General features: G+C 43.0%; 1 protein-coding gene across 1 annotated transcript in view; it reads right to left on the bottom strand.

Annotated features, from left to right (window-relative positions):
* Positions 1-4,325: 4,325 nt before the first annotated feature.
* LOC138752968 (mucin-3B-like) overlaps positions 4,326-25,467 on the bottom strand; it is a 64,130-nt gene continuing 42,988 nt past the window's right edge. The window contains exons 3-4 of the mRNA XM_069915568.1: positions 4,949-25,178; positions 4,326-4,501 (exon numbers count right to left, since the gene is read on the bottom strand). Coding sequence (XP_069771669.1) covers positions 4,326-4,501; positions 4,949-25,178 — 20,406 coding nt within the window. The remainder of the gene's footprint in view (positions 4,502-4,948; positions 25,179-25,467) is intronic.

Genomic DNA, 25,467 nt, shown 5'->3' with positions numbered 1-25,467 from the left:
GTGTAATGTTCAATAGAGTTTTCTATGTGCAGTCTGAAATGCTGAGTATTTTCAGCATTTTTTGCTTTGTTTTAGATTTCCAGCATCCACAATATCTTTTTATATTTTCAAACAGATCCAGCAGTAATTTATGAAGGCACTTAATTTTTTGGCCTTTATTTAAAGATGATTTGAGTACAAGAATAGGAAAGTCTGAGAACATTTATGTGGGAAATTGTGAGATGTGAGAAATTTGTGGCAACACGGTTGACGTAGCGGTTAGCGCAATGCCTTTACAGCAGCAGTGATCAAGACCGGGGTCCAAATCCCATGCTGTTTGTACATTCTCCCCATGGGTTTTCCCTGGGGGCTCTGGTTTCCTCCCACCTTTCGAACCATACTGGGAGTGTAGGTTAATTGGGTGTAAATTGGGAGGCACGGACTCGTGGGCTAAAATGGCCTATTACCATGCTGAATATCTAATATAAAAATTAAAATTATGTGCAAATTTAATCTCTTTGCCATCAGAAGCATATGCTTGCTATAGAGGAAGCAAAGTGAATATGCAGCCAGATAAATGTGGGGTGGCCAGATGATCATACATGTCACCTACAGTTTTGTTCTCTAGAATTCAGAAGAAAGACAAGGAACTTTGTTGAAATATACAAAATTCTCAGTGGATTCAATGGCGTAGAAAAGGGGAAAGTGTTTTAAGGAATTAAGAAATAGGGATCGTTGTCTCAAAGAAGGAGGTAAGCCAATGAAGACTGAGGTGTAGAGCATCTCAACCTTTTTTCAGCTATGACACCTCCTAAGATTCTGCTCAAAGCCTATGGGTCCCCTTCCTTGTGAAGCAGTCAGGTTTTGGTTTCTGCAACCGACTACTTAAAAAACATAAAAATATTTATGTTATGTGAGGTCAAAAGAAAACAAGGTGTTTATTTAAATGTGTTGTGGCCCACAGGGTGGGGGAATATGGTGGGGCTACAGTAGAGCCCCTGTTGAAAATGACTGGTGTAGAGAACTGTGTCAACATCATTTCCATATCATTATTTGGAAATGTTTTATTGCAGAGCTGTGAAGATTCAGTCACTGATGAAATTAAAACCAAAATTCAAAAGGTTTCTGGATATTAAAAGAATTAGGTAGGAAATGTTGATGAGGTAGGAAAATGGTATTGCATAGAAGTTGAGTGGTGGAACAAGATCAAGGGGCCAAATGAATGACTCATGTTTCTCTTTTAATTTTGTACTTTTTTGAAATTTAGAAATATAGCACAGTAACAGGCCCTTATGGCCCACAACCCCATACTGCCCAAATACACCCAATTAAACTACGAAACCTGTATGCCTTTGGAACATGGGAAGAAACTGGAGGACCCGGGAAAAACCCATGATGAGATGGGGAGAATGTACAAACTGCTTACAGACAGCAACAATTCAAACTCCGGTCACTGGTGCTATAATAGCTAACAGCTATACCAACTGCACTAACTGCTTTCTATCCACATTATTAATAACCACTCATGATTCTCTTCTCAGGTTGCCAATTAAATAGAAAATTCTGATCTCGAGATATCCAAATTCTGCTCACTCTTTGGTTATTCAGGCTGGAAAATGCACACATTTTACAATTGATCAATGTTTGAGACATTCATTGGCTTTATAGATTCATGAAGACATCTGTTCACTCTTTGGTCTTTACTGGAACAGGGGTTTTCATCTGATGCTGATGGAAAAACATACTATTCAAACTGTACCATAGAAAGAGGCAATACTCAAGAGAGTAGAGCAAAGCAAAAGAGAAATGTTACTTACTCACACTTGGTATCATTCACTTCATTGTAGCAGTGTCCTTTCCTGTGACAGAAGTCAGGGATCCTTTTGCAGGGTCCTTCGCAGAAACAATAATTCTGATTGCTGCAGTTGATTGTGTAATTATAAAATTGGATCTCACATGTAAAATTCAAGTCTGTGATATCTAAGAAAATTAATAGGTATGTAAAATGAAAATGTCAGGAGTTTGGACATTAAGAATATTTGACATATATAGTTGCTCTTTTGGATAAATAGTCATTAACCAGCTCATTAATGAGGGTCACGTCTCCAGAATGGAGGACCATTGCCTTCCCAAGATCGTGTTATATGGCGAGCTCTCCACTGGCCACCGTGACAGAGGTGCACCAAAGAAGAGGTACAAGGACTGCCCAAAGAAATCTCTTGGTGCCTGCCACATTGACCACCGCCAGTGGGCTGATATCGCCTCAAACCGTGCATCTTGGCGCCTCACAGTTCGGCGGGCAGCAACCTCCTTTGAAGAAGACCGCAGAGCCCACCTCATTGACAAAAGACAAAGGAGGAAAAACGCAACACCCAACACCAACCAACCAATTTTCCCCTGCAACCGCTGCAACCGTGTCTGCCTGTCCCGCATCGGACTTGTCAGCCACAAACGAGCCTGCAGCTGATGCGGACATTTACCCCCTCCATAAATCTTCATCCGCGAAGCCAAGCCAAAGAAGAAGAAAGAATGAGGAAATCAGAGGCCATGGAGCAGAGGATCAACTTGTTTGAGAAGAGTAGATAGAAAGCCCAAGTAGATAAAGGTTAGTTGAAGCCTAGACCTTTTTGGTTCTGAGCTCAGAGCTGGTTCCAAGAACAGTGCCTAACTCGACTGATCATTCCTCATGTATGAACTGTCAGTGACCACCAGATGGCCTTTGTGGGCAGTTCTGGAAATGTACTGACTTGTATTGTTGGGCAAGGAACTTTAGGAACAATGGAAAACAAAAGAATGTCAGTGTATGAGTTATATATACAGAACATTTCAGTCAATGTAGTACTCACTTTTGATTGTTGGGACTGGAGTATAAATGTGAGTGAGCGCCACTTTGTCAGCATCCAACTTGTCTTTGAGGCTATCCAGAGAAGCTGTATTATTTACAATAGTAAGCAATGATTGTTTCAGATGTTTGTTTAAATAATTGATTTCTATCTGATTGTTGGTATAGTTATAGAGTCCATTGCTCTTTGCCATAATGCTTCCTCTCCTGCAGAGAAAGGTAATTCAAAGATAATGTTAGTGATCTCCATGCATTCACGATATATTCAACACACAGGCAAACTGCCACAGAAAACAACAATATCCTATTAAATCCAGAAGCTCTTGAATTCTGTGGGGAGAGATCATTGCTTTCAATGGCCCACCAGATCAGGACTGATCTTTGTCACGACAGGTCTTTGACTATGTTAAATGTACAAGTAGTCATGATTTGTAAACCTTGCAAACTCCTGAATTTAAGAACCCATTGACTGAAAGGATAAAGAGAATTTCTGTTTTATTAAAACATACCAGAGTTCAGTGATTGTCACTTTGTAAAAGTGCTTTGGTGAGGCCATTTTGTACATGGGGGTCAGCTGGAAGAAACCAAGAAATAAATTAATTCAAATCAAGCTATAACTGGTGCATAAAATTACCGATACAATGAAGAGAATGATATGATTGTATTTCTAAAACAAATATTAATGGAATGTGTACATCAGAAAGATGTTTAGAGCTCACCAATTGAAGAATTTGGGAGATATAACCCTTTGGACTCTGAGTCACTGTTTTCGGGGACTACTAATAAGTGCATATACTCTGAGTTTCCATTTTCCAGGACCGTTTTTATACCCTACCATAAGCTGGTTGGTTCTGGTGTTCGTACTGTAGGTTGCCCATGGAGATAGTCTGGAGTAAATATTATAAAAGGTTAAAAATGGCCTAAGTCCATAAGTTTTCTTTAATCTTCATATGAAATTTTAGATTTCATTTATCTCTTATTTCCCTGAGCTTCATACACTTTTACCAGGCTCTTTCAACCAGCAACACAACATAATATAGATCAACCTCTCTACTCGATGACAGATTTTCCTTTCCTTTTTTCCACACTGCAACTTTAAACTCATTTCATTTTAATTTCTCTCAGTTCTGATGTAAAATCATTGACATGAAAGATTGGTCTGTTTTCCAAATGCGGACAGACCTGTTGAGCATTCCTAACATTTTCAATTTCACTTCAGTTTTTCAGCATCTACAGCATTTTCTTTTAGTCTTCCCAGGATAACAGACGACTTTCTATAAACAGACGTGACAGTTTAATGATTGGTTAAAATAAATAATAAAGCCATGGGGACCTTGACTTTAACCATTTTACAATATGATAAAAAACTTTGTGATCATGATAATTATTTCAGTTATTTATTGTCATTCAGTCATGTTAATGTTTTGTTGAAGATCTGCGAGGTTTATTTCTAAACAATGCAACACATTAATGTTACATGATTTGAAATAGATCACTTGATCGCTTATGTATTTGAAATATTGATGAATCTAAATTCATAATCTGTAAAGACACCAACCACTTCAATCAATTTCTTAGTTAAAGTGCGATATTTCATGCTTGAAGTGTTTTCCAAGGCATCATCCCAGGTACTGTTTATCCAGAGAGTGAGAGAAATTTCTCTCTTTGGCATGTTTGGACCTGTAGCAGGAGAGGACCAAATCAAAATAGAAATTAGAACATTAATTAAAAAACAATTCATGCAACTTCAGTGCTCTTTCTTAATTTTCTCCCTAGTCACATTTGTGGTCATGTGATCATTTATGCCCCACCCCCCCAACCACTGCTTAATCGAGAGTGATCACCAAAGGAAGAATCAGAAACCTGATCTTTCCAGTCCAGATGTCCAATAACAAACAACGATCAGGAACAACAGCATTAGCTCATTTCTCCAAACTTCAGCAGGAGTTTGGAGAAAGTTGTAATTTTCCAACACCCTGCTGCTTGAGATTTGAGATAATAATAAACAAGGCAGTTATTGGATTAACTACACTTCACAGGTTACAACCTAATCTTTAGGAATTTTATCAGTATATAAATAGAAACATCGAAAAAAATTCAGATTTCACATCAATGGAGTTCACTTACTTGGTAGAGCTTTGATATGATTATCTCCTCTTTGACAGAGAGATCCAAATGAAAAGGTTGGACAATGGCAGACACAGTGGTCGTCAGTTGTAGCACTTGAATTACAAATTCCTCCATTAAGGCACTGGCATTTGCTGCAATAGTCTATTGCTGGAGTGAAGGTAGATATGAGTTTTGAATATGAAGACACTGGAAAACTGGAATAAGGAGAACTGAAGGGAAGACTTTCAGTTGTAGAAGATTCAGGAATGAATGGTATTTCAGTTGAAGTCTCAAATGCTTCACCTGTTACCTTTGTTTCTGAAGTGAATAGAGTTCCTCTTGAAACCTGTGTTTTGCTTGGATGTGCAGATGGAGTGGGTTCCTGCGAAAGTGCGTGATGTGTTTCACTGGATGGGGCATTGTTGGATGTTAGTTCTGTAGTTGGATGGTATGTTGATGAAGATCGACCGATAGATGTGACGTGCGTTGATTCAGAATAGATACCTGCTGAGCTCTCAGTTTGCAAAGGTAAAGTTCTGGCTGTAAAATGGGTTTGTGATGGCGATGCAGTTTCTGATGGAAGTTGTGTGGGGCTTGGATGGGTTTCTGTCATGTGTTTTGTTATTGTTGATTCATGAGATGTGGGATGTTCTTCTGAAGAAGATGATGTGATCGAAGATACCTCTGTTATTGCGTGGGGTTCTGATGAAGTTTCTGTTACCACTGTATCTTCTGTCGCTGCTGATTTGTTTTCTGATGTGGATTCAGTGAGCAATGACCGTGATGAAGATGTGTGGAATGTTTGAGAGGGAGAGACAGTTAGAGTTGAAGATTGTGTTGAGCTTCCATGGAGGTGTGTTGAGTGTTCCAGTGTTATCAGATGGGTTTCCGAGGAAGGTTTGGTTGTGGATGCTACTTGAGTGGAGGTTGGATGGCTCTCCGATGAGGACTGAGGTGAAGAAGATGATGTTGATGTGAAGGAGTGAGTTTCAGTTGCCGTCACAATACCCGTGGTGAACTTTGCTGTCCGTTCACGTGCTGTTGTCGAAAGCGTGGGCAATGATGATTCCTCGCTTGTTGTTGGATGTCTTTGTGATGTGGACTCAGCTATGGAAGATACTTCGGTTCTTATAGGGCTCTCTGAAGAAGATTGAATTTTCGATGAATGTTCCGATGACGTGGAGAATGTTTCTCTTGAGGACTCTGTCATCAGTGATGAGGCTGCTGCCGTTAAGTGTGTTTCTGGTCTCGACACAGATTCTGATGAAAAATGTAATGTTTTTGGATAGATTTGAGTTGAATACTCTGTGGGTGACGATTCTGAAGTTTTGGCTCTGGTTTCGCGAGAGGTCGTTTTGATTGTGAATGCTTCAGTTGGCAGCCGCGTTTCTGAAGAGAATTCAACTGTTGAAGATTCTATCTCCTTTGAAGAAAGAGACTGTGTTGAAGTCGGTGTTGTGAATGTTAATTGTCTTGAGGTTATGTGGGAGTGAGCAGGAGACACACTTTCTGAGGTAACCTCTGTTAAGCCTGCAGAGGTTTGTGGTGAATGTTCGGTTCTTGTGGATTCATCTATTGTTGTATGTGTTTCTCCTGAAGACGTCAAAGTTGATGATGCTTGTCTGTTTTTCAGTGTATGTGCTGAAGATTCTGTGGTGGATGATGGCCCTGGTGTGCTTGGGTATTTTGCTGAAGGGGTCTCGGTTACCTCTGGGATTGCTGATGTTACCTTTGTTTCTGAAGTGAGTAGAGTTCCTGTTGAAGCCTGTGCTTTGCTTGGATATGCAGATGTAGTGGGTTCCTGCGAAAGTGTGTGTTGTCTTTCACTGGACGGGGCATTGCTGGATGTTACTTCTGTAGTGGGATGGTATGTTGATGAAGATCGACCGATAGATGTGACGTGTGTTGATTCAGAATAGATACCTGCTGAGCTCTCACTTTGCAAAGGTAAAGTTGTGGCTGTAAAATGGGTTTGTGATGGAGATACAGTTTCTGATGGAAGTTGTGAGGTGCTTGGATGGGTTTCTGTTGTGTGTTTTGTTATTGTTGATTCATGAGATTTGGAATGTTCTTCTGAAGAGAGTGTCGTGATCGAAGATACCTCTGTTATTGAGTGGGGTTCTGATGAAGTTTCTGTTACCACTGTATCTTCTGTCGCTGCTGATTTGTTTTCTGATGTGGATTCAGTGAGCAATGACCGTGATGAAGATGTGTGGAATGTTTGAGAGGGAGAGACAGTTAGAGTTGAAGATTGTGTTGAGCTTCCATGGATCTGTGTTGAGTGTTCCAGTGTTGTCAGATGGGTTTCCGAGTAAGGTTTGGTGGTGGATGCTACTTGCGTGGAGGTTGGATGGCTCTCCGATGAGGACTGAGGTGAAGAAGATGATGTTGATGTGGTGAAGTGAGTTTCAGATGCCGTCACAATACCCGTGGTGAACTTTGCTGTCCATTCACGTGCTGTTGTCGAAAGCGCGGGCAATGATGATTCCTCGCTTGTTGTTGGATGTCTTTGTGATGTGAACTCAGCTATCGAAGACACTTCGGTTCGTATAGGGCTCTCTGAAGAAGATTGAATTTTCGATGAATGTTCCGTTGACGTGGAGAATGTTTCTCTTGAGGACTCTGTCATCAGTGATGAGGCTGCTGCCGTTAAATGTGTTTCTGGTCTCGACACAGATTCTGATGCAACATGTGATGTTTTTGGATAGATTTGTGTTGAATACACTGTGGGTGACGATTCTGAAATTTTGGCTCTTGTTTCCTGAGAGGTCGTTTCGATTGTGAATGCTTCAGTTGGCAGCCGTGTTTCTGAAGAGGATTCAACTGTTGAAGATTCTTTCTCCTTTGAAGAAAGAGACTGTGTTGAAGTCGGTGTCGTGAATGTTAATTGTCTTGTGGTTATGTGGGAGTGAGCAGGAGAAACACTTTCTGAGGTAATCTGTGTTGGGACTGCAGAGGTTTGTGGTGAATGTTCATTTCTTGTGGATTCCTCTATTGTTGTACGTGTTTCTGCTGATGACATCAAAGTTGATGATGCTTGTCTATTTTTCAGTGTATGTGCTGAAGATTCTGTGGTGGATGATGGCCCTGGTGTGCTTGGGTATTTTGCTGAAGGGGTCTCGGTTACCTCTGGGATTGCTGATGTTACCTTTGTTTCTGAAGTGAGTAGAGTTCCTGTTGAAGCCTGTGCTTTGCTTGGATATGCAGATGTAGTGGGTTCCTGCGAAAGTGTGCGATGTGTTTCACTGGATGGGGCAGTGCTGGATGTTACTTCTGTAGTTGGATGGTATGTTGATGAAGATCGACCGATAGATGTGACGTGTGTTGATTCAGAATAGATACCTGCTGAGCTTACAGTTGGCAAAGGTAATGTTGTGGCTGTCAAATGGGTTTGTGATGGCGATACAGATTCTGATGGAAGTTGTGTGGTGCTTGGATGGGTTTCTATTGTGTGTTTAGTTATTTTTGATTTATGAGATGTGGAATGTTCTTCTGAAGAGAGTGTCGTGATCGAAGATACCTCTGTTATTGCGTGGGGTTCTGATGAAGTTTCTGTTACCACTGTATTTTCTGTCGCTGCTGATTTGTTTTCTGATGTGGATTCAGTGAGCAATGACCGTGATGAAGATGTGTGGAATGTTTGAGAGGGAGAGACAGTTAGAGTTGAAGATTGTGTTGAGCTTCCATGGAGCTGTGTTGAGTGTTCCAGTGTTGTCAGATGGGTTTCCGAGGAAGGTTTGGTGGTGGATGCTACTTGAGTGGAGGTTGGATGGCTCTCCACTGAGGACTGAGGTGAGGATGATGATGTTGATGTGGTGAATTGAGTTTCAGATGCTGTCGCAATACCCGTGGTGATCTTTGCTGTCCGTTCACGTGCTGTTGTCGAAAGCGTGAGCAATGATGATTCCTCGCTTGTTGTTGGATGTCTTTGTGATGTGGACTCAGCTATCGAAGGCACTTCGGTTCTTATAGGGCTCTCTGAAGAAGATTGAATTTTCGATGAATGTTCCGTTGACGTGGAGAATGTTTCTCTTGAGGACTCTGTCATCAGTGATGAGGCTGCTGCCGTTAAGTTTGTTTCTGGTCTCGACACAGATGCTGATGAAACCTGTGATGTTTTTGGATAGATTTGAGTTGAATACTCTGTGGGTGATGATTCTGAAGTTTTGGCTCTGTATTCGCGAGAGGTCGTTTTGATTGTGAATGCTTCAGTTGGCAGCCGTGTTTCTGAAGAGGATTCAACTGTTGAAGATTCTTTCTCCTTTGAAGAAAGAGACTGTGTTGAAGTCGGTGTCGTGAATGTTAATTGTCTTGAGGTTATGTGGGAGTGAGGAGGAGACACACTTTCTGAGGTAACCTGTGTTGGGACTGCAGAGGTTTGTGGTGAATGTTCGGTTCTTGTGGATTCATCTATTGTTGTACGTGTTTCTCCTGAAGACGTCAAAGTTGGTGATGCTTCTCTACTTTTCAGTGTATGTGCTGAAGATTCTGTGGTGGATGATGGCCCTGGTGTGCTTGGGTATTTTGCTGAAGGGGTCTCGGTTACCTCTGGGATTGCTGATGTTACCTTTGTTTCTGAAGTGAGTAGAGTTCCTGTTGAAGCCTGTGCTTTGCTTGGATATGCAGATGTAGTGGGTTCCTGCGAAAGTGTGTGATGTCTTTCACTGGACGGGGCTGTGCTGGATGTTACTTCTGTAGTTGGATGGTATGTTGATGAAGATCGACCGATAGATGTGACGTGTGTTGATTCAGAATAGATACCTGCTGAGCTCTCAGTTTGCAAAGGTAAAGTTCTGGCTGTAAAATGGGTTTGTGATGGCGATGCAGTTTCTGATGGAAGTTTTGTGGTGCTTGGATGGGTTTCTGTTGTGTGTTTAGTTATTTTTGATTCATGAGATGTGGAATGTTCTTCTGAAGAGAGTGTCGTGATCGAAGATACCTCTGTTATTGAGTGGGGTTCTGATGAAGTTTCTGTTACCACTGTATCTTCTGTCGCTGCTGATTTGTCTTCTGATGTGGATTCAGTGAGCAATGTCCGTGATGAAGATGTTTGGAATGATTGAGAAGGAGAGACAGTTAGAGTTGAAGATTGTGTTGAGCTTCCATGGAGCTGTGTTGAGTGTTCCAGTGTTGTCAGATGGGTTTCCGAGGAAGGTTTGGTGGTGGATGCTACTTGCGTGGAGGTTGGATGGCTCTCCACTGAGGACTGAGGTGAAGAAGATGATGTTGATGTGGTGAAGTGAGTTTCAGATGCCGTCACAATACCCGTGGTGAACCTTGCTGTCCGTTCACGTGCTGTTGTCGAAAGCGTGGGCAATGATGATTCCTCGCTTGTTGTTGGATGTCTTTGTGATGTGGACTCAGCTATCGAAGACACTTCGGTTCTTATAGGGCTCTCTGAAGAAGATTGAATTTTCGATGAATGTTCCGATGACGTGAAGAATGTTTCTCTTGAGGACTCTGTCATCAGTGATGAGGCTGCTGCCGTTAAGTTTGTTTCTGGTCTCGACACAGATTCTGATGAAACCTGTGATGTTTTTGGATAGATTTGAGTTGAATACACTGTGGGTGACGATTCTGAAGTTTTGGCTCTGTATTCGCGAGAGGTCGTTTTGATTGTGAATGCTTCAGTTGGCAGCCGTGTTTCCGAAGAGGATTCAACTGTTGAAGATTCTTTCTCCTTTGAAGAAAGAGACTGTGTTGAAGTCGGTGTCGTGAATGTTAATTGTCTTGAGGTTATGTGGGAGTGAGGAGGAGACACACTTTCTGAGGTAACCTGTGTTGGGACTGCAGAGGTTTGTGGTGAATGTTCGGTTCTTGTGGATTCATCTATTGTTGTACGTGTTTCTGCTGATGACATCAAAGTTGATGATGCTTGTCTATTTTTCAGTGTATGTGCTGAAGATTCTGTGGTGGATGATGGCCCTGGTGTGCTTGGGTATTTTGCTAAAGGGGTCTCGGTTACCTCTGGGATTGCTGATGTTATCTTTGTTTCTGAAGTGAGTAGAGTTCCTGTTGAAGCCTGTGCTTTGCTTGGATATGCAGATGTAGTGGGTTCCTGTGAAAGTGTGTGATGTCTTTCACTGGACGGGGCAGTCCTGGATGTTACTTCTGTAGTTGGATGGTATGTTGATGAAGATCGACCGATAGATGTGACGTGTGTTGATTCAGAATAGATACCTGCTGAGCTATCAGTTTGCAAAGGTAATGTTGTGGCTGTCAAATGGGTTTGTGATGGCGATACAGATTCTGATGGAAGTTGTGTGGTGCTTGGATGGGTTTCTATTGTGTGTTTAGTTATTTTTGATTTATGAGATGTGGAATGTTCTTCTGAAGAGAGTGTCGTGATCGAAGATACCTCTGTTATTGCGTGGGGTTCTGATGAAGTTTCTGTTACCACTGTATTTTCTGTCGCTGCTGATTTGTTTTCTGATGTGGATTCAGTGAGCAATGACCGTGATGAAGATGTGTGGAATGTTTGAGAGGGAGAGACAGTTAGAGTTGAAGATTGTGTTGAGCTTCCATGGAGCTGTGTTGAGTGTTCCAGTGTTGTCAGATGGGTTTCCGAGGAAGGTTTGGTGGTGGATGCTACTTGAGTGGAGGTTGGATGGCTCTCCACTGAGGACTGAGGTGAGGATGATGATGTTGATGTGGTGAATTGAGTTTCAGATGCTGTCGCAATACCCGTGGTGATCTTTGCTGTCCGTTCACGTGCTGTTGTCGAAAGCGTGAGCAATGATGATTCCTCGCTTGTTGTTGGATGTCTTTGTGATGTGGACTCAGCTATCGAAGGCACTTCGGTTCTTATAGGGCTCTCTGAAGAAGATTGAATTTTCGATGAATGTTCCGTTGACGTGGAGAATGTTTCTCTTGAGGACTCTGTCATCAGTGATGAGGCTGCTGCCGTTAAGTTTGTTTCTGGTCTCGACACAGATGCTGATGAAACCTGTGATGTTTTTGGATAGATTTGAGTTGAATACTCTGTGGGTGATGATTCTGAAGTTTTGGCTCTGTATTCGCGAGAGGTCGTTTTGATTGTGAATGCTTCAGTTGGCAGCCGTGTTTCTGAAGAGGATTCAACTGTTGAAGATTCTTTCTCCTTTGAAGAAAGAGACTGTGTTGAAGTCGGTGTCGTGAATGTTAATTGTCTTGAGGTTATGTGGGAGTGAGGAGGAGACACACTTTCTGAGGTAACCTGTGTTGGGACTGCAGAGGTTTGTGGTGAATGTTCGGTTCTTGTGGATTCATCTATTGTTGTACGTGTTTCTCCTGAAGACGTCAAAGTTGGTGATGCTTCTCTACTTTTCAGTGTATGTGCTGAAGATTCTGTGGTGGATGATGGCCCTGGTGTGCTTGGGTATTTTGCTGAAGGGGTCTCGGTTACCTCTGGGATTGCTGATGTTACCTTTGTTTCTGAAGTGAGTAGAGTTCCTGTTGAAGCCTGTGCTTTGCTTGGATATGCAGATGTAGTGGGTTCCTGCGAAAGTGTGTGATGTCTTTCACTGGACGGGGCTGTGCTGGATGTTACTTCTGTAGTTGGATGGTATGTTGATGAAGATCGACCGATAGATGTGACGTGTGTTGATTCAGAATAGATACCTGCTGAGCTCTCAGTTTGCAAAGGTAAAGTTCTGGCTGTAAAATGGGTTTGTGATGGCGATGCAGTTTCTGATGGAAGTTTTGTGGTGCTTGGATGGGTTTCTGTTGTGTGTTTAGTTATTTTTGATTCATGAGATGTGGAATGTTCTTCTGAAGAGAGTGTCGTGATCGAAGATACCTCTGTTATTGAGTGGGGTTCTGATGAAGTTTCTGTTACCACTGTATCTTCTGTCGCTGCTGATTTGTCTTCTGATGTGGATTCAGTGAGCAATGTCCGTGATGAAGATGTTTGGAATGATTGAGAAGGAGAGACAGTTAGAGTTGAAGATTGTGTTGAGCTTCCATGGAGCTGTGTTGAGTGTTCCAGTGTTGTCAGATGGGTTTCCGAGGAAGGTTTGGTGGTGGATGCTACTTGCGTGGAGGTTGGATGGCTCTCCACTGAGGACTGAGGTGAAGAAGATGATGTTGATGTGGTGAAGTGAGTTTCAGATGCCGTCACAATACCCGTGGTGAACCTTGCTGTCCGTTCACGTGCTGTTGTCGAAAGCGTGGGCAATGATGATTCCTCGCTTGTTGTTGGATGTCTTTGTGATGTGGACTCAGCTATCGAAGACACTTCGGTTCTTATAGGGCTCTCTGAAGAAGATTGAATTTTCGATGAATGTTCCGATGACGTGAAGAATGTTTCTCTTGAGGACTCTGTCATCAGTGATGAGGCTGCTGCCGTTAAGTTTGTTTCTGGTCTCGACACAGATTCTGATGAAACCTGTGATGTTTTTGGATAGATTTGAGTTGAATACTCTGTGGGTGATGATTCTGAAGTTTTGGCTCTGTATTCGCGAGAGGTCGTTTTGATTGTGAATGCTTCAGTTGGCAGCCGTGTTTCCGAAGAGGATTCAACTGTTGAAGATTCTTTCTCCTTTGAAGAAAGAGACTGTGTTGAAGTCGGTGTCGTGAATGTTAATAGTCTTGTGGTTATGTGGGAGTGAGCAGGAGACACACTTTCTGAGGTAATCTGTGTTGGGACTGCAGAGGTTTGTGGTGAATGTTCATTTCTTGTGGATTCCTCTATTTTTGTACGTGTTTCTGCTGATGACATCAAAGTTGATGATGCTTGTCTATTTTTCAGTGTATGTGCTGAAGATTCTGTGGTGGATGATGGCCCTGGTGTGCTTGGGTATTTTGCTAAAGGGGTCTCGGTTACCTCTGGGATTGCTGATGTTATCTTTGTTTCTGAAGTGAGTAGAGTTCCTGTTGAAGCCTGTGCTTTGCTTGGATATGCAGATGTAGTGGGTTCCTGTGAAAGTGTGTGATGTCTTTCACTGGACGGGGCAGTCCTGGATGTTACTTCTGTAGTTGGATGGTATGTTGATGAAGATCGACCGATAGATGTGACGTGTGTTGATTCAGAATAGATACCTGCTGAGCTATCAGTTTGCAAAGGAAAAGTTCTGGCTGTAAAATGGGTTTGTGATGGCGATACAGTTTCTGATGGAAGTTGTGTGGTGCTTGGATGGGTTTCTATTGTGAGTTTAGTTATTTTTGATTCATGAGATGTGGAATGTTCTTCTGAAGAGAGTGTCGTGATCGAAGATACCTCTGTTATTGAGTGGGGTTCTGATGAAGATTCTGTTACCACTGTATCTTCTGTCGCTGCTGATTTGTCTTCTGATGTGGATTCAGTGAGCAATGACCGTGATGAAGATGTGTGGAATGTTTGAGAAGGAGAGACATTTAGAGTTGACGATTGTGTTGAGCTTCCATGGAGATGTGTTGAGTGTTCCAGTGTTGTCAGATGGGTTTCCGAGGAAGGTTTGGTGGTGGATGCTACTTGAGTGGAGGTTGGATGGCTCTCCACTGAGGACTGAGGTGAGGATGATGATGTTGATGTGGTGAATTGAGTTTCAGATGCCGTCACAATACCCGTGGTGATCTTTGCTGTCCGTTCACGTGCTGTTGTCGAAAGCGTGGGCAATGATGATTCCTCGCTTGTTGTTGGATGTCTTTGTGATGTGGACTCAGCTATCGAAGACACTTCAGTTCTTATAGGGCTCTCTGAAGAAGATTGAATTTTCGATGAATGTTCCGATGACGTGGAGATTGTTTCTCTTGAGGACTCTGTCATCAGTGATGAGGCTGCTGCCGTTAAGTTTGTTTCTGGTCTCGACACAGATTCTGATGAAACCTGTGATGTTTTTGGATAGATTTGAGTTGAATACACTGTGGGTGACGATTCTGAAATTTTGGCTCTTGTTTCCTGAGAGGTCGTTTTGATTGTGAATGCTTCAGTTGGCAGCCGTGTTTCTGAAGAGGATTCAACTGTTGAAGATTCTTTCTCCTTTGAAGAAAGTGACTGTGTTGAAGTCGGTGTCGTGAATGTTAATTGTCTTGAGGTTATGTGGGAGTGAGCAGGAGACACACTTTCTGAGGTAACCTGTGTTGGGACTGCAGAGGTTTGTGGTGAATGTTCGGTTCTAGTCGATTCCTCTATTGTTGTGTGTGTTTCTGCTGATGACGTCAAAATTGATGATGCTTCTCTACTTTTCAGTGTATGTGCTGAAGATTCTGTGGTGGATGATGGCCCTGGTTTGCTTGGGTATTTTGCTGAAGGGGTCTCGGTTACCTCTGGGATTGCTGATGTTACCTTTGTTTCTGAAGTGAGTAGAGTTCCTGTTGAAGCCTGTGCTTTGCTTGGATATGCAAATGAAGTGGGTTCCTTCGAAAGTGTGCGATGTGTTTCACTAGATGGGGCATTGCTGGATGTTAGTTCTGTAGTTGGATGGTATGTTGATGAAGATCGACCGATAGATGTGACGTGTGTTGATTCAGAATAGATACCTGCTGAGCTCTCAGTTTGCAAAGGTAAAGTTGTGGCTGTCAAATGGGTTTGTGATGGCGATGCAGTTTCTGATGGAAGTTTTGTGGTGCTTGGATGGGTTTCTATTGTGTGTTTAGTTATTTTTGATTCATGAGATGTGGAATGTTCTTCTGAAGAGAGTGTCGTGATCGAAGATACCTCTGTTATTGAGTGGGGTTCTGATGAAGTTTCTGTTACCACTGTATCTTCTGTCGCTGCTGATTTGTCTTCTGATGTGGATTCAGTGAGCAATGACCGTGATGAAGATGTGTGGAATGTTTGAGAGGGAGAGACAGTTAGAGTTGAAGATTGTGTTGAGCTTCCATGGAGCTGTGTTGAGTGCTCCAGTGTTGTCAGATGGGTTTCCAGGGAAGGTTTGGTGGTGGATGCTACTTGAGTGGTGGTTGGATGGCTCTCCGATGAGGACTGAGGTGAAGAAGATGATGTTGATGTGGTGAAGTGAGTTTCAGATGCCGTCACAATACCCGTGGTGAACTTTGCTGTCCATTCACGTGCTGTTGTCGAAAGCGTGGGCAATGATGATTCCTCGCTTGTTGTTGGATGTCTTTGTGATGTGGACTCAGCTATCGAAGACACTTCAGTTCTTATAGGGCTCTCTGAAGAAGATTGAATTTTCGATGAATGTTCCGATGACGTGGAGAATGTTTCTCTTGAGGACTCTGTCATCAGTGATGAGGCTGCTGCCGTTAAATGTGTTTCTGGTCTCGACACAGATTCTGATGAAACCTGTGATGTTTTTGGATAGATTTGAGTTGAATACACTGTGGGTGACGATTCTGAAATTTTGGCTCTTGTTTCCTGAGAGGTCGTTTTGATTGTGAATGCTTCACTTGGCAGCCGTGTTTCTGAAGAGGATTCTACTGTTGAAGATTCTTTCTCCTTTGAAGAAAGTGACTGTGTTGAAGTCGGTGTCGTGAATGTTAATTGTCTTGAGGTTATGTGGGAGTGAGCAGGAGACACACTTTCTGAGGTAACCTGTGTTGGGACTGCAGAGGTTTGTGGTGAATGTTCGGTTCTAGTCGATTCCTCTATTGTTGTGTGTGTTTCTGCTGATGACGTCAAAATTGATGATGCTTCTCTACTTTTCAGTGTATGTGCTGAAGATTCTGTGGTGGATGATGGCCCTGGTGTGCTTGGGTATTTTGCTGAAGGGGTCTCGGTTACCTCTGGGATTGCTGATGTTACCTTTGTTTCTGAAGTGAGTAGAGTTCCTGTTGAAGCCTGTGCTTTGCTTGGATATGCAAATGAAGTGGGTTCCTTCGAAAGTGTGCGATGTGTTTCACTGGATGGGGCATTGCTGGATGTTAGTTCTGTAGTTGGATGGTATGTTGATGAAGATCGACCGATAGATGTGACGTGTGTTGATTCAGAATAGATACCTGCTGAGCTCTCAGTTTGCAAAGGTAAAGTTGTGGCTGTCAAATGGGTTTGTGATGGCGATGCAGTTTCTGATGGAAGTTTTGTGGTGCTTGTATGGGTTTCTATTGTGTGTTTAGTTATTTTTGATTCATGAGATGTGGAATGTTCTTCTGAAGAGAGTGTCGTGATCGAAGATACCTCTGTTATTGAGTGGGGTTCTGATGAAGTTTCTGTTACCACTGTATCTTCTGTCGCTGCTGATTTGTCTTCTGATGTGGATTCAGTGAGCAATGACCGTGATGAAGATGTGTGGAATGTTTGAGAGGGAGAGACAGTTAGAGTTGAAGATTGTGTTGAGCTTCCATGGAGCTGTGTTGAGTGCTCCAGTGTTGTCAGATGGGTTTCCAAGGAAGGTTTGGTGGTGGATGCTACTTGAGTGGTGGTTGGATGGCTCTCCGATGAGGACTGAGGTGAAGAAGATGATGTTGATGTGGTGAAGTGAGTTTCAGATGCCGTCACAATACCCGTGGTTAACTTTGCTGTCCATTCACGTGCTGTTGTCGAAAGCGCGGGCAATGATGATTCCTCGCTTGTTGTTGGATGTCTTTGTGATGTGAACTCAGCTATCGAAGACACTTCGGTTCGTATAGGGCTCTCTGAAGAAGATTGAATTTTCGATGAATGTTCCGTTGACGTGGAGAATGTTTCTCTTGAGGACTCTGTCATCAGTGATGAGGCTGCTGCCGTTAAATGTGTTTCTGGTCTCGACACAGATTCAGATGCAACATGTGATGTTTTTGAATAGATTTGTGTTGAATACACTGTGGGTGACGATTCTGAAATTTTGGCTCTTGCTTCCTGAGAGGTCGTTTCGATTGTGAATGCTTCAGTTGGCAGCCGTGTTTCTGAAGAGGATTCAACTGTTGAAGATTCTTTCTCCTTTGAAGAAAGAGACTGTGTTGAAGTCGGTGTCGTGAATGTTAATTGTCTTGTGGTTATGTGGGAGTGAGCAGGAGACACACTTTCTGAGGTAATCTGTGTTGGGACTGCAGAGGTTTGTGGTGAATGTTCATTTCTTGTGGATTCCTCTATTGTTGTACGTGTTTCTGCTGATGACATCAAAGTTGATGATGCTTGTCTATTTTTCAGTGTATGTGCTGAAGATTCTGTGGTGGATGATGGCCCTGGTGTGCTTGGGTATTTTGCTAAAGGGGTCTCGGTTACCTCTGGGATTGCTGATGTTATCTTTGTTTCTGAAGTGAGTAGAGTTCCTGTTGAAGCCTGTGCTTTGCTTGGATATGCAGATGTAGTGGGTTCCTGTGAAAGTGTGTGATGTCTTTCACTGGACGGGGCAGTCCTGGATGTTACTTCTGTAGTTGGATGGTATGTTGATGAAGATCGACCGATAGATGTGACGTGTGTTGATTCAGAATAGATACCTGCTGAGCTCACAGTTGGCAAAGGTAAAGTTCTGGCTGTAAAATGGGTTTGTGATGGCGATGCAGTTTCTGATGGAAGTTGTGTGGTGCTTGGATGGGTTTCTATTGTGAGTTTAGTTATTTTTGATTCATGAGATGTGGAATGTTCTTCTGAAGAGAGTGTCGTGATCGAAGATACCTCTGTTATTGAGTGGGGTTCTGATGAAGATTCTGTTACCACTGTATCTTCTGTCGCTGCTGATTTGTCTTCTGATGTGGATTCAGTGAGCAATGACCGTGATGAAGATGTGTGGAATGTTTGAGAGGGAGAGACAGTTAGAGTTGAAGATTGTGTTGAGCTTCCATGGAGCTGTGTTGAGTGCTCCAGTGTTGTCAGATGGGTTTCCAGGGAAGGTTTGGTGGTGGATGCTACTTGAGTGGTGGTTGGATGGCTCTCCGATGAGGACTGAGGTGAAGAAGATGATGTTGATGTGGTGAAGTGAGTTTCAGATGCCGTCACAATACCCGTGGTGAACTTTGCTGTCCATTCACGTGCTGTTGTCGAAAGCGTGGGCAATGATGATTCCTCGCTTGTTGTTGGATGTCTTTGTGATGTGGACTCAGCTATCGAAGACACTTCAGTTCTTATAGGGCTCTCTGAAGAAGATTGAATTTTCGATGAATGTTCCGATGACGTGGAGAATGTTTCTCTTGAGGACTCTGTCATCAGTGATGAGGCTGCTGCCGTTAAATGTGTTTCTGGTCTCGACACAGATTCTGATGAAACCTGTGATGTTTTTGGATAGATTTGAGTTGAATACACTGTGGGTGACGATTCTGAAATTTTGGCTCTTGTTTCCTGAGAGGTCGTTTTGATTGTGAATGCTTCAGTTGGCAGCCGTGTTTCTGAAGAGGATTCAACTGTTGAAGATTCTTTCTCCTTTGAAGAAAGTGACTGTGTTGAAGTCGGTGTCGTGAATGTTAATTGTCTTGTGGTTATGTGGGAGTGAGCAGGAGACACACTTTCTGAGGTAACCTGTGTTGGGACTGCAGAGGTTTGTGGTGAATGTTCGGTTCTAGTCGATTCCTCTATTGTTGTGTGTGTTTCTGCTGATGACGTCAAAATTGATGATGCTTCTCTACTTTTCAGTGTATGTGCTAAAGATTCTGTGGTGGATGATGGCCCTGGTGTGCTTGGGTATTTTGCTGAAGGGGTCTCGGTTACCTCTGGGATTGCTGATGTTACCTTTGTTTCTGAAGTGAGTAGAGTTCCTGTTGAAGCCTGTGCTTTGCTTGGATATGCAAATGAAGTGGGTTCCTTCGAAAGTGTGCGATGTGTTTCACTAGATGGGGCATTGCTGGATGTTAGTTCTGTAGTTGGATGGTATGTTGATGAAGATCGACCGATAGATGTGACGTGTGTTGATTCAGAATAGATACCTGCTGAGCTCTCAGTTTGCAAAGGTAAAGTTGTGGCTGTCAAATGGGTTTGTGATGGCGATGCAGTTTCTGATGGAAGTTGTGTGGTGCTTGGATGGGTTTCTGTTGTGTGTTTTGTTATTGTTGATTCATGAGATGTGGAATGTTCTTCTGAAGAGAGTGTCGTGATCGAAGATACCTCTGTTATTGCGTGGGGTTCTGATGAAGTTTCTGTTACCACTGTATCTTCTGTCGCTGCTGATTTGTCTTCTGATGTGGATTCAGTGAGCAATGTCCGTGATGAAGATGTTTGGAATGATTGAGAAGGAGGGACAGTTAGAGATGAAGATTGTGTTGAGCTTCCATGGAGCTGTGTTGAGTGTTCCAGTGTTGCCAGATGGGTTTCCAAGGAAGGTTTGTTGGTGGATGCTACTTCAGTGGAGGTTGGATTGCTCTCCGATGAGGACTGAGGTGAAGAAGATGATGTTGATGTGGTGAAGTGAGTTTCAGATGCCGTCACAATACCCGTGGTGAACTTTGCTGTCCGTTCACGTGCTGTTGTCGAAAGCGTGGGCAATGATGATTCCTCGCTTGTTGTTGGATGTCTTTGTGAAGTGGACTCAGCTATCGAAGACACTTCAGTTCTTATAGGGCTCTCTGAAGAAGATTGAATTTTCGATGAATGTTCCGATGACGTGGAGAATGTTTCTCTTGAGGACTCTGTCATCAGTGATGAGGCTGCTGCCGTTAAGTTTGTTTCTGGTCTCGACACAGATTCTGATGCAACATGTGATGTTTTTGGATAGATTTCTGTTGAATACACTGTGGGTGACGATTCTGAAATTTTGGCTCTTGTTTCCTGAGAGGTCGTTTCGATTGTGAATGCTTCAGTTGGCAGCCGTGTTTCTGAAGAGGATTCAACTGTTGAAGATTCTTTCTCCTTTGAAGAAAGAGACTGTGTTGAAGTCGGTGTCGTGAATGTTAATTGTCTTGTGGTTATGTGGGAGTGAGCAGGAGAAACACTTTCTGAGGTAATCTGTGTTGGGACTGCAGAGGTTTGTGGTGAATGTTCATTTCTTGTGGATTCCTCTATTGTTGTACGTGTTTCTGCTGATGACATCAAAGTTGATGATGCTTGTCTATTTTTCAGTGTATGTGCTGAAGATTCTGTGGTGGATGATGGCCCTGGTGTGCTTGGGTATTTTGCTAAAGGGGTCTCGGTTACCTCTGGGATTGCTGATGTTATCTTTGTTTCTGAAGTGAGTAGAGTTCCTGTTGAAGCCTGTGCTTTGCTTGGATATGCAGATGTAGTTGGTTCCTGCGAAAGTGTGTGATATGTTTCACTGGATGGGGTATTGCTGGATGTTAGTTCTGTAGTGGGATGGTGTTTTGATGAAGATCGACCGATAGATGTGACGTGTGTTGATTCAGAATAGATACCTGCTGAGCTCTCACTTTGCAAAGGTAAAGTTGTGGCTGTAAAATGGGTTTGTGATGGAGATACAGTTTCTGATGGAAGTTGTGAGGTGCTTGGATGGGTTTCTGTTGTGTGTTTTGTTATTGTTGATTCATGAGATTTGGAATGTTCTTCTGAAGAGAGTGTCGTGATCGAAGATACCTCTGTTATTGAGTGGGGTTCTGATGAAGTTTCTGTTACTATTGTATCTTCTGTCGCTGCAGATTTGTATCCTGATGTGGATTCAGTGGGCAATGACCATGATGAAGATGTGTGGAATGATTGAGAGGGAGGGACATTTAGGGATGAAGGTTGTGTTGAGCTTCCATGGAGCTGTGTTGAGTGTTCCAGTGTTGTCAGATGGGTTTCCGAGGAACGTTTGGTGGTGGATGCTACTTGAGTGGAGGTTGGATGGCTCTCCGATGAGGACTGAGGTGAAGAAGATGATGTTGATGTGGTGAAGTGAGTTTCAGATGCCGTCACAATACCCGTGGTGAACTTTGCTGTCCGTTCACGTGCTGTTGTCGAAAGCGTGGGCAATGATGATTCCTCGCTTGTTGTTGGATGTCTTTGTGATGTGGACTCAGCTATCGAAGACACTTCAGTTCTTATAGGGCTCTCTGAAGAAGATTGAATTTTCGATGAATGTTCCGATGACGTGGAGAATGTTTCTCTTGAGGACTCTGTCATCAGTGATGAGGCTGCTGCCGTTAAATGTGTTTCTGGTCTCGACACAGATTCTGATGAAACCTGTGATGTTTTTGGATAGATTTGAGTTGAATACACTGTGGGTGACGATTCTGAAATTTTGGCTCTTGTTTCCTGAGAGGTCGTTTTGATTGTGAATGCTTCACTTGGCAGCCGTGTTTCTGAAGAGGATTCAACTGTTGAAGATTCTTTCTCCTTTGAAGAAAGTGACTGTGTTGAAGTCGGTGTCGTGAATGTTAATTGTCTTGAGGTTATGTGGGAGTGAGCAGGAGACACACTTTCTGAGGTAACCTGTGTTGGGACTGCAGAGGTTTGTGGTGAATGTTCGGTTCTAGTCGATTCCTCTATTGTTGTGTGTGTTTCTGCTGATGACGTCAAAATTGATGATGCTTCTCTACTTTTCAGTGTATGTGCTGAAGATTCTGTGGTGGATGATGGCCCTGGTGTGCTTGGGTATTTTGCTGAAGGGGTCTCGGTTACCTCTGGGATTGCTGATGTTACCTTTGTTTCTGAAGTGAGTAGAGTTCCTGTTGAAGCCTGTGCTTTGCTTGGATATGCAAATGAAGTGGGTTCCTTCGAAAGTGTGCGATGTGTTTCACTGGATGGGGCATTGCTGGATGTTAGTTCTGTAGTTGGATGGTATGTTGATGAAGATCGACCGATAGATGTGACGTGTGTTGATTCAGAATAGATACCTGCTGAGCTCTCAGTTTGCAAAGGTAAAGTTGTGGCTGTCAAATGGGTTTGTGATGGCGATGCAGTTTCTGATGGAAGTTTTGTGGTGCTTGTATGGGTTTCTATTGTGTGTTTAGTTATTTTTGATTCATGAGATGTGGAATGTTCTTCTGAAGAGAGTGTCGTGATCGAAGATACCTCTGTTATTGAGTGGGGTTCTGATGAAGTTTCTGTTACCACTGTATCTTCTGTCGCTGCTGATTTGTCTTCTGATGTGGATTCAGTGAGCAATGACCGTGATGAAGATGTGTGGAATGTTTGAGAGGGAGAGACAGTTAGAGTTGAAGATTGTGTTGAGCTTCCATGGAGCTGTGTTGAGTGCTCCAGTGTTGTCAGATGGGTTTCCAAGGAAGGTTTGGTGGTGGATGCTACTTGAGTGGTGGTTGGATGGCTCTCCGATGAGGACTGAGGTGAAGAAGATGATGTTGATGTGGTGAAGTGAGTTTCAGATGCCGTCACAATACCCGTGGTGAACTTTGCTGTCCATTCACGTGCTGTTGTCGAAAGCGCGGGCAATGATGATTCCTCGCTTGTTGTTGGATGTCTTTGTGATGTGAACTCAGCTATTGAAGACACTTCGGTTCGTATAGGGCTCTCTGAAGAAGATTGAATTTTCGATAAATGTTCCGTTGACGTGGAGAATGTTTCTCTTGAGGACTCTGTCATCAGTGATGAGGCTGCTGCCGTTAAATGTGTTTCTGGTCTCGACACAGATTCAGATGCAACATGTGATGTTTTTGAATAGATTTGTGTTGAATACACTGTGGGTGACGATTCTGAAATTTTGGCTCTTGCTTCCTGAGAGGTCGTTTCGATTGTGAATGCTTCAGTTGGCAGCCGTGTTTCTGAAGAGGATTCAACTGTTGAAGATTCTTTCTCCTTTGAAGAAAGAGACTGTGTTGAAGTCGGTGTCGTGAATGTTAATTGTCTTGTGGTTATGTGGGAGTGAGCAGGAGAAACACTTTCTGAGGTAATCTGTGTTGGGACTGCAGAGGTTTGTGGTGAATGTTCATTTCTTGTGGATTCCTCTATTGTTGTACGTGTTTCTGCTGATGACATCAAAGTTGATGATGCTTGTCTATTTTTCAGTGTATGTGCTGAAGATTCTGTGGTGGATGATGGCCCTGGTGTGCTTGGGTATTTTGCTAAAGGGGTCTCGGTTACCTCTGGGATTGCTGATGTTATCTTTGTTTCTGAAGTGAGTAGAGTTCCTGTTGAAGCCTGTGCTTTGCTTGGATATGCAGATGTAGTGGGTTCCTGTGAAAGTGTGTGATGTCTTTCACTGGACGCGGCAGTCCTGGATGTGACTTCTGTAGTTGGATGGTATGTTGATGAAGATCGACCGATAGATGTGACGTGTTTTGATTCAGAATAGATACCTGCTGAGCTCTCAGTTTGCAAAGGTAAAGTTCTGGCTGTAAAATGGGTTTGTGATGGCGATGCAGTTTCTGATGGAAGTTGTGTGGTGCTTGGATGGGTTTCTGTTGTGTGTTTTGTTATTGTTGATTCATGAGATGTGGAATGTTCTTCTGAAGAGAGTGTCGTGATCGAAGATACCTCTGTTATTGCGTGGGGTTCTGATGAAGTTTCTGTTACCACTGTATCTTCTGTCGCTGCTGATTTGTCTTCTGATGTGGATTCAGTGAGCAATGTCCGTGATGAAGATGTTTGGAATGATTGAGAAGGAGGGACAGTTAGAGATGAAGATTGTGTTGAGCTTCCATGGAGCTGTGTTGAGTGTTCCAGTGTTGCCAGATGGGTTTCCAAGGAAGGTTTGTTGGTGGATGCTACTTCAGTGGAGGTTGGATTGCTCTCCGATGAGGACTGAGGTGAAGAAGATGATGTTGATGTGGTGAAGTGAGTTTCAGATGCCGTCACAATACCCGTGGTGAACTTTGCTGTCCGTTCACGTGCTGTTGTCGAAAGCGTGGGCAATGATGATTCCTCGCTTGTTGTTGGATGTCTTTGTGAAGTGGACTCAGCTATCGAAGACACTTCAGTTCTTATAGGGCTCTCTGAAGAAGATTGAATTTTCGATGAATGTTCCGATGACGTGGAGAATGTTTCTCTTGAGGACTCTGTCATCAGTGATGAGGCTGCTGCCGTTAAGTTTGTTTCTGGTCTCGACACAGATTCTGATGCAACATGTGATGTTTTTGGATAGATTTCTGTTGAATACACTGTGGGTGACGATTCTGAAATTTTGGCTCTTGTTTCCTGAGAGGTCGTTTCGATTGTGAATGCTTCAGTTGGCAGCCGTGTTTCTGAAGAGGATTCAACTGTTGAAGATTCTTTCTCCTTTGAAGAAAGAGACTGTGTTGAAGTCGGTGTCGTGAATGTTAATTGTCTTGTGGTTATGTGGGAGTGAGCAGGAGAAACACTTTCTGAGGTAATCTGTGTTGGGACTGCAGAGGTTTGTGGTGAATGTTCATTTCTTGTGGATTCCTCTATTGTTGTACGTGTTTCTGCTGATGACATCAAAGTTGATGATGCTTGTCTATTTTTCAGTGTATGTGCTGAAGATTCTGTGGTGGATGATGGCCCTGGTGTGCTTGGGTATTTTGCTAAAGGGGTCTCGGTTACCTCTGGGATTGCTGATGTTATCTTTGTTTCTGAAGTGAGTAGAGTTCCTGTTGAAGCCTGTGCTTTGCTTGGATATGCAGATGTAGTTGGTTCCTGCGAAAGTGTGTGATATGTTTCACTGGATGGGGTATTGCTGGATGTTAGTTCTGTAGTGGGATGGTGTTTTGATGAAGATCGACCGATAGATGTGACGTGTGTTGATTCAGAATAGATACCTGCTGAGCTCTCACTTTGCAAAGGTAAAGTTGTGGCTGTAAAATGGGTTTGTGATGGAGATACAGTTTCTGATGGAAGTTGTGAGGTGCTTGGATGGGTTTCTGTTGTGTGTTTTGTTATTGTTGATTCATGAGATTTGGAATGTTCTTCTGAAGAGAGTGTCGTG

Source organism: Narcine bancroftii, chromosome 2 (genome assembly GCF_036971445.1).
Source record: "Narcine bancroftii isolate sNarBan1 chromosome 2, sNarBan1.hap1, whole genome shotgun sequence".
Classification (NCBI taxonomy): Eukaryota; Metazoa; Chordata; class Chondrichthyes; order Torpediniformes; family Narcinidae; genus Narcine; species Narcine bancroftii.
Note: the sequence above shows the minus strand (reverse complement) of the source record. Positions and strands in the feature narration are given on the sequence as shown.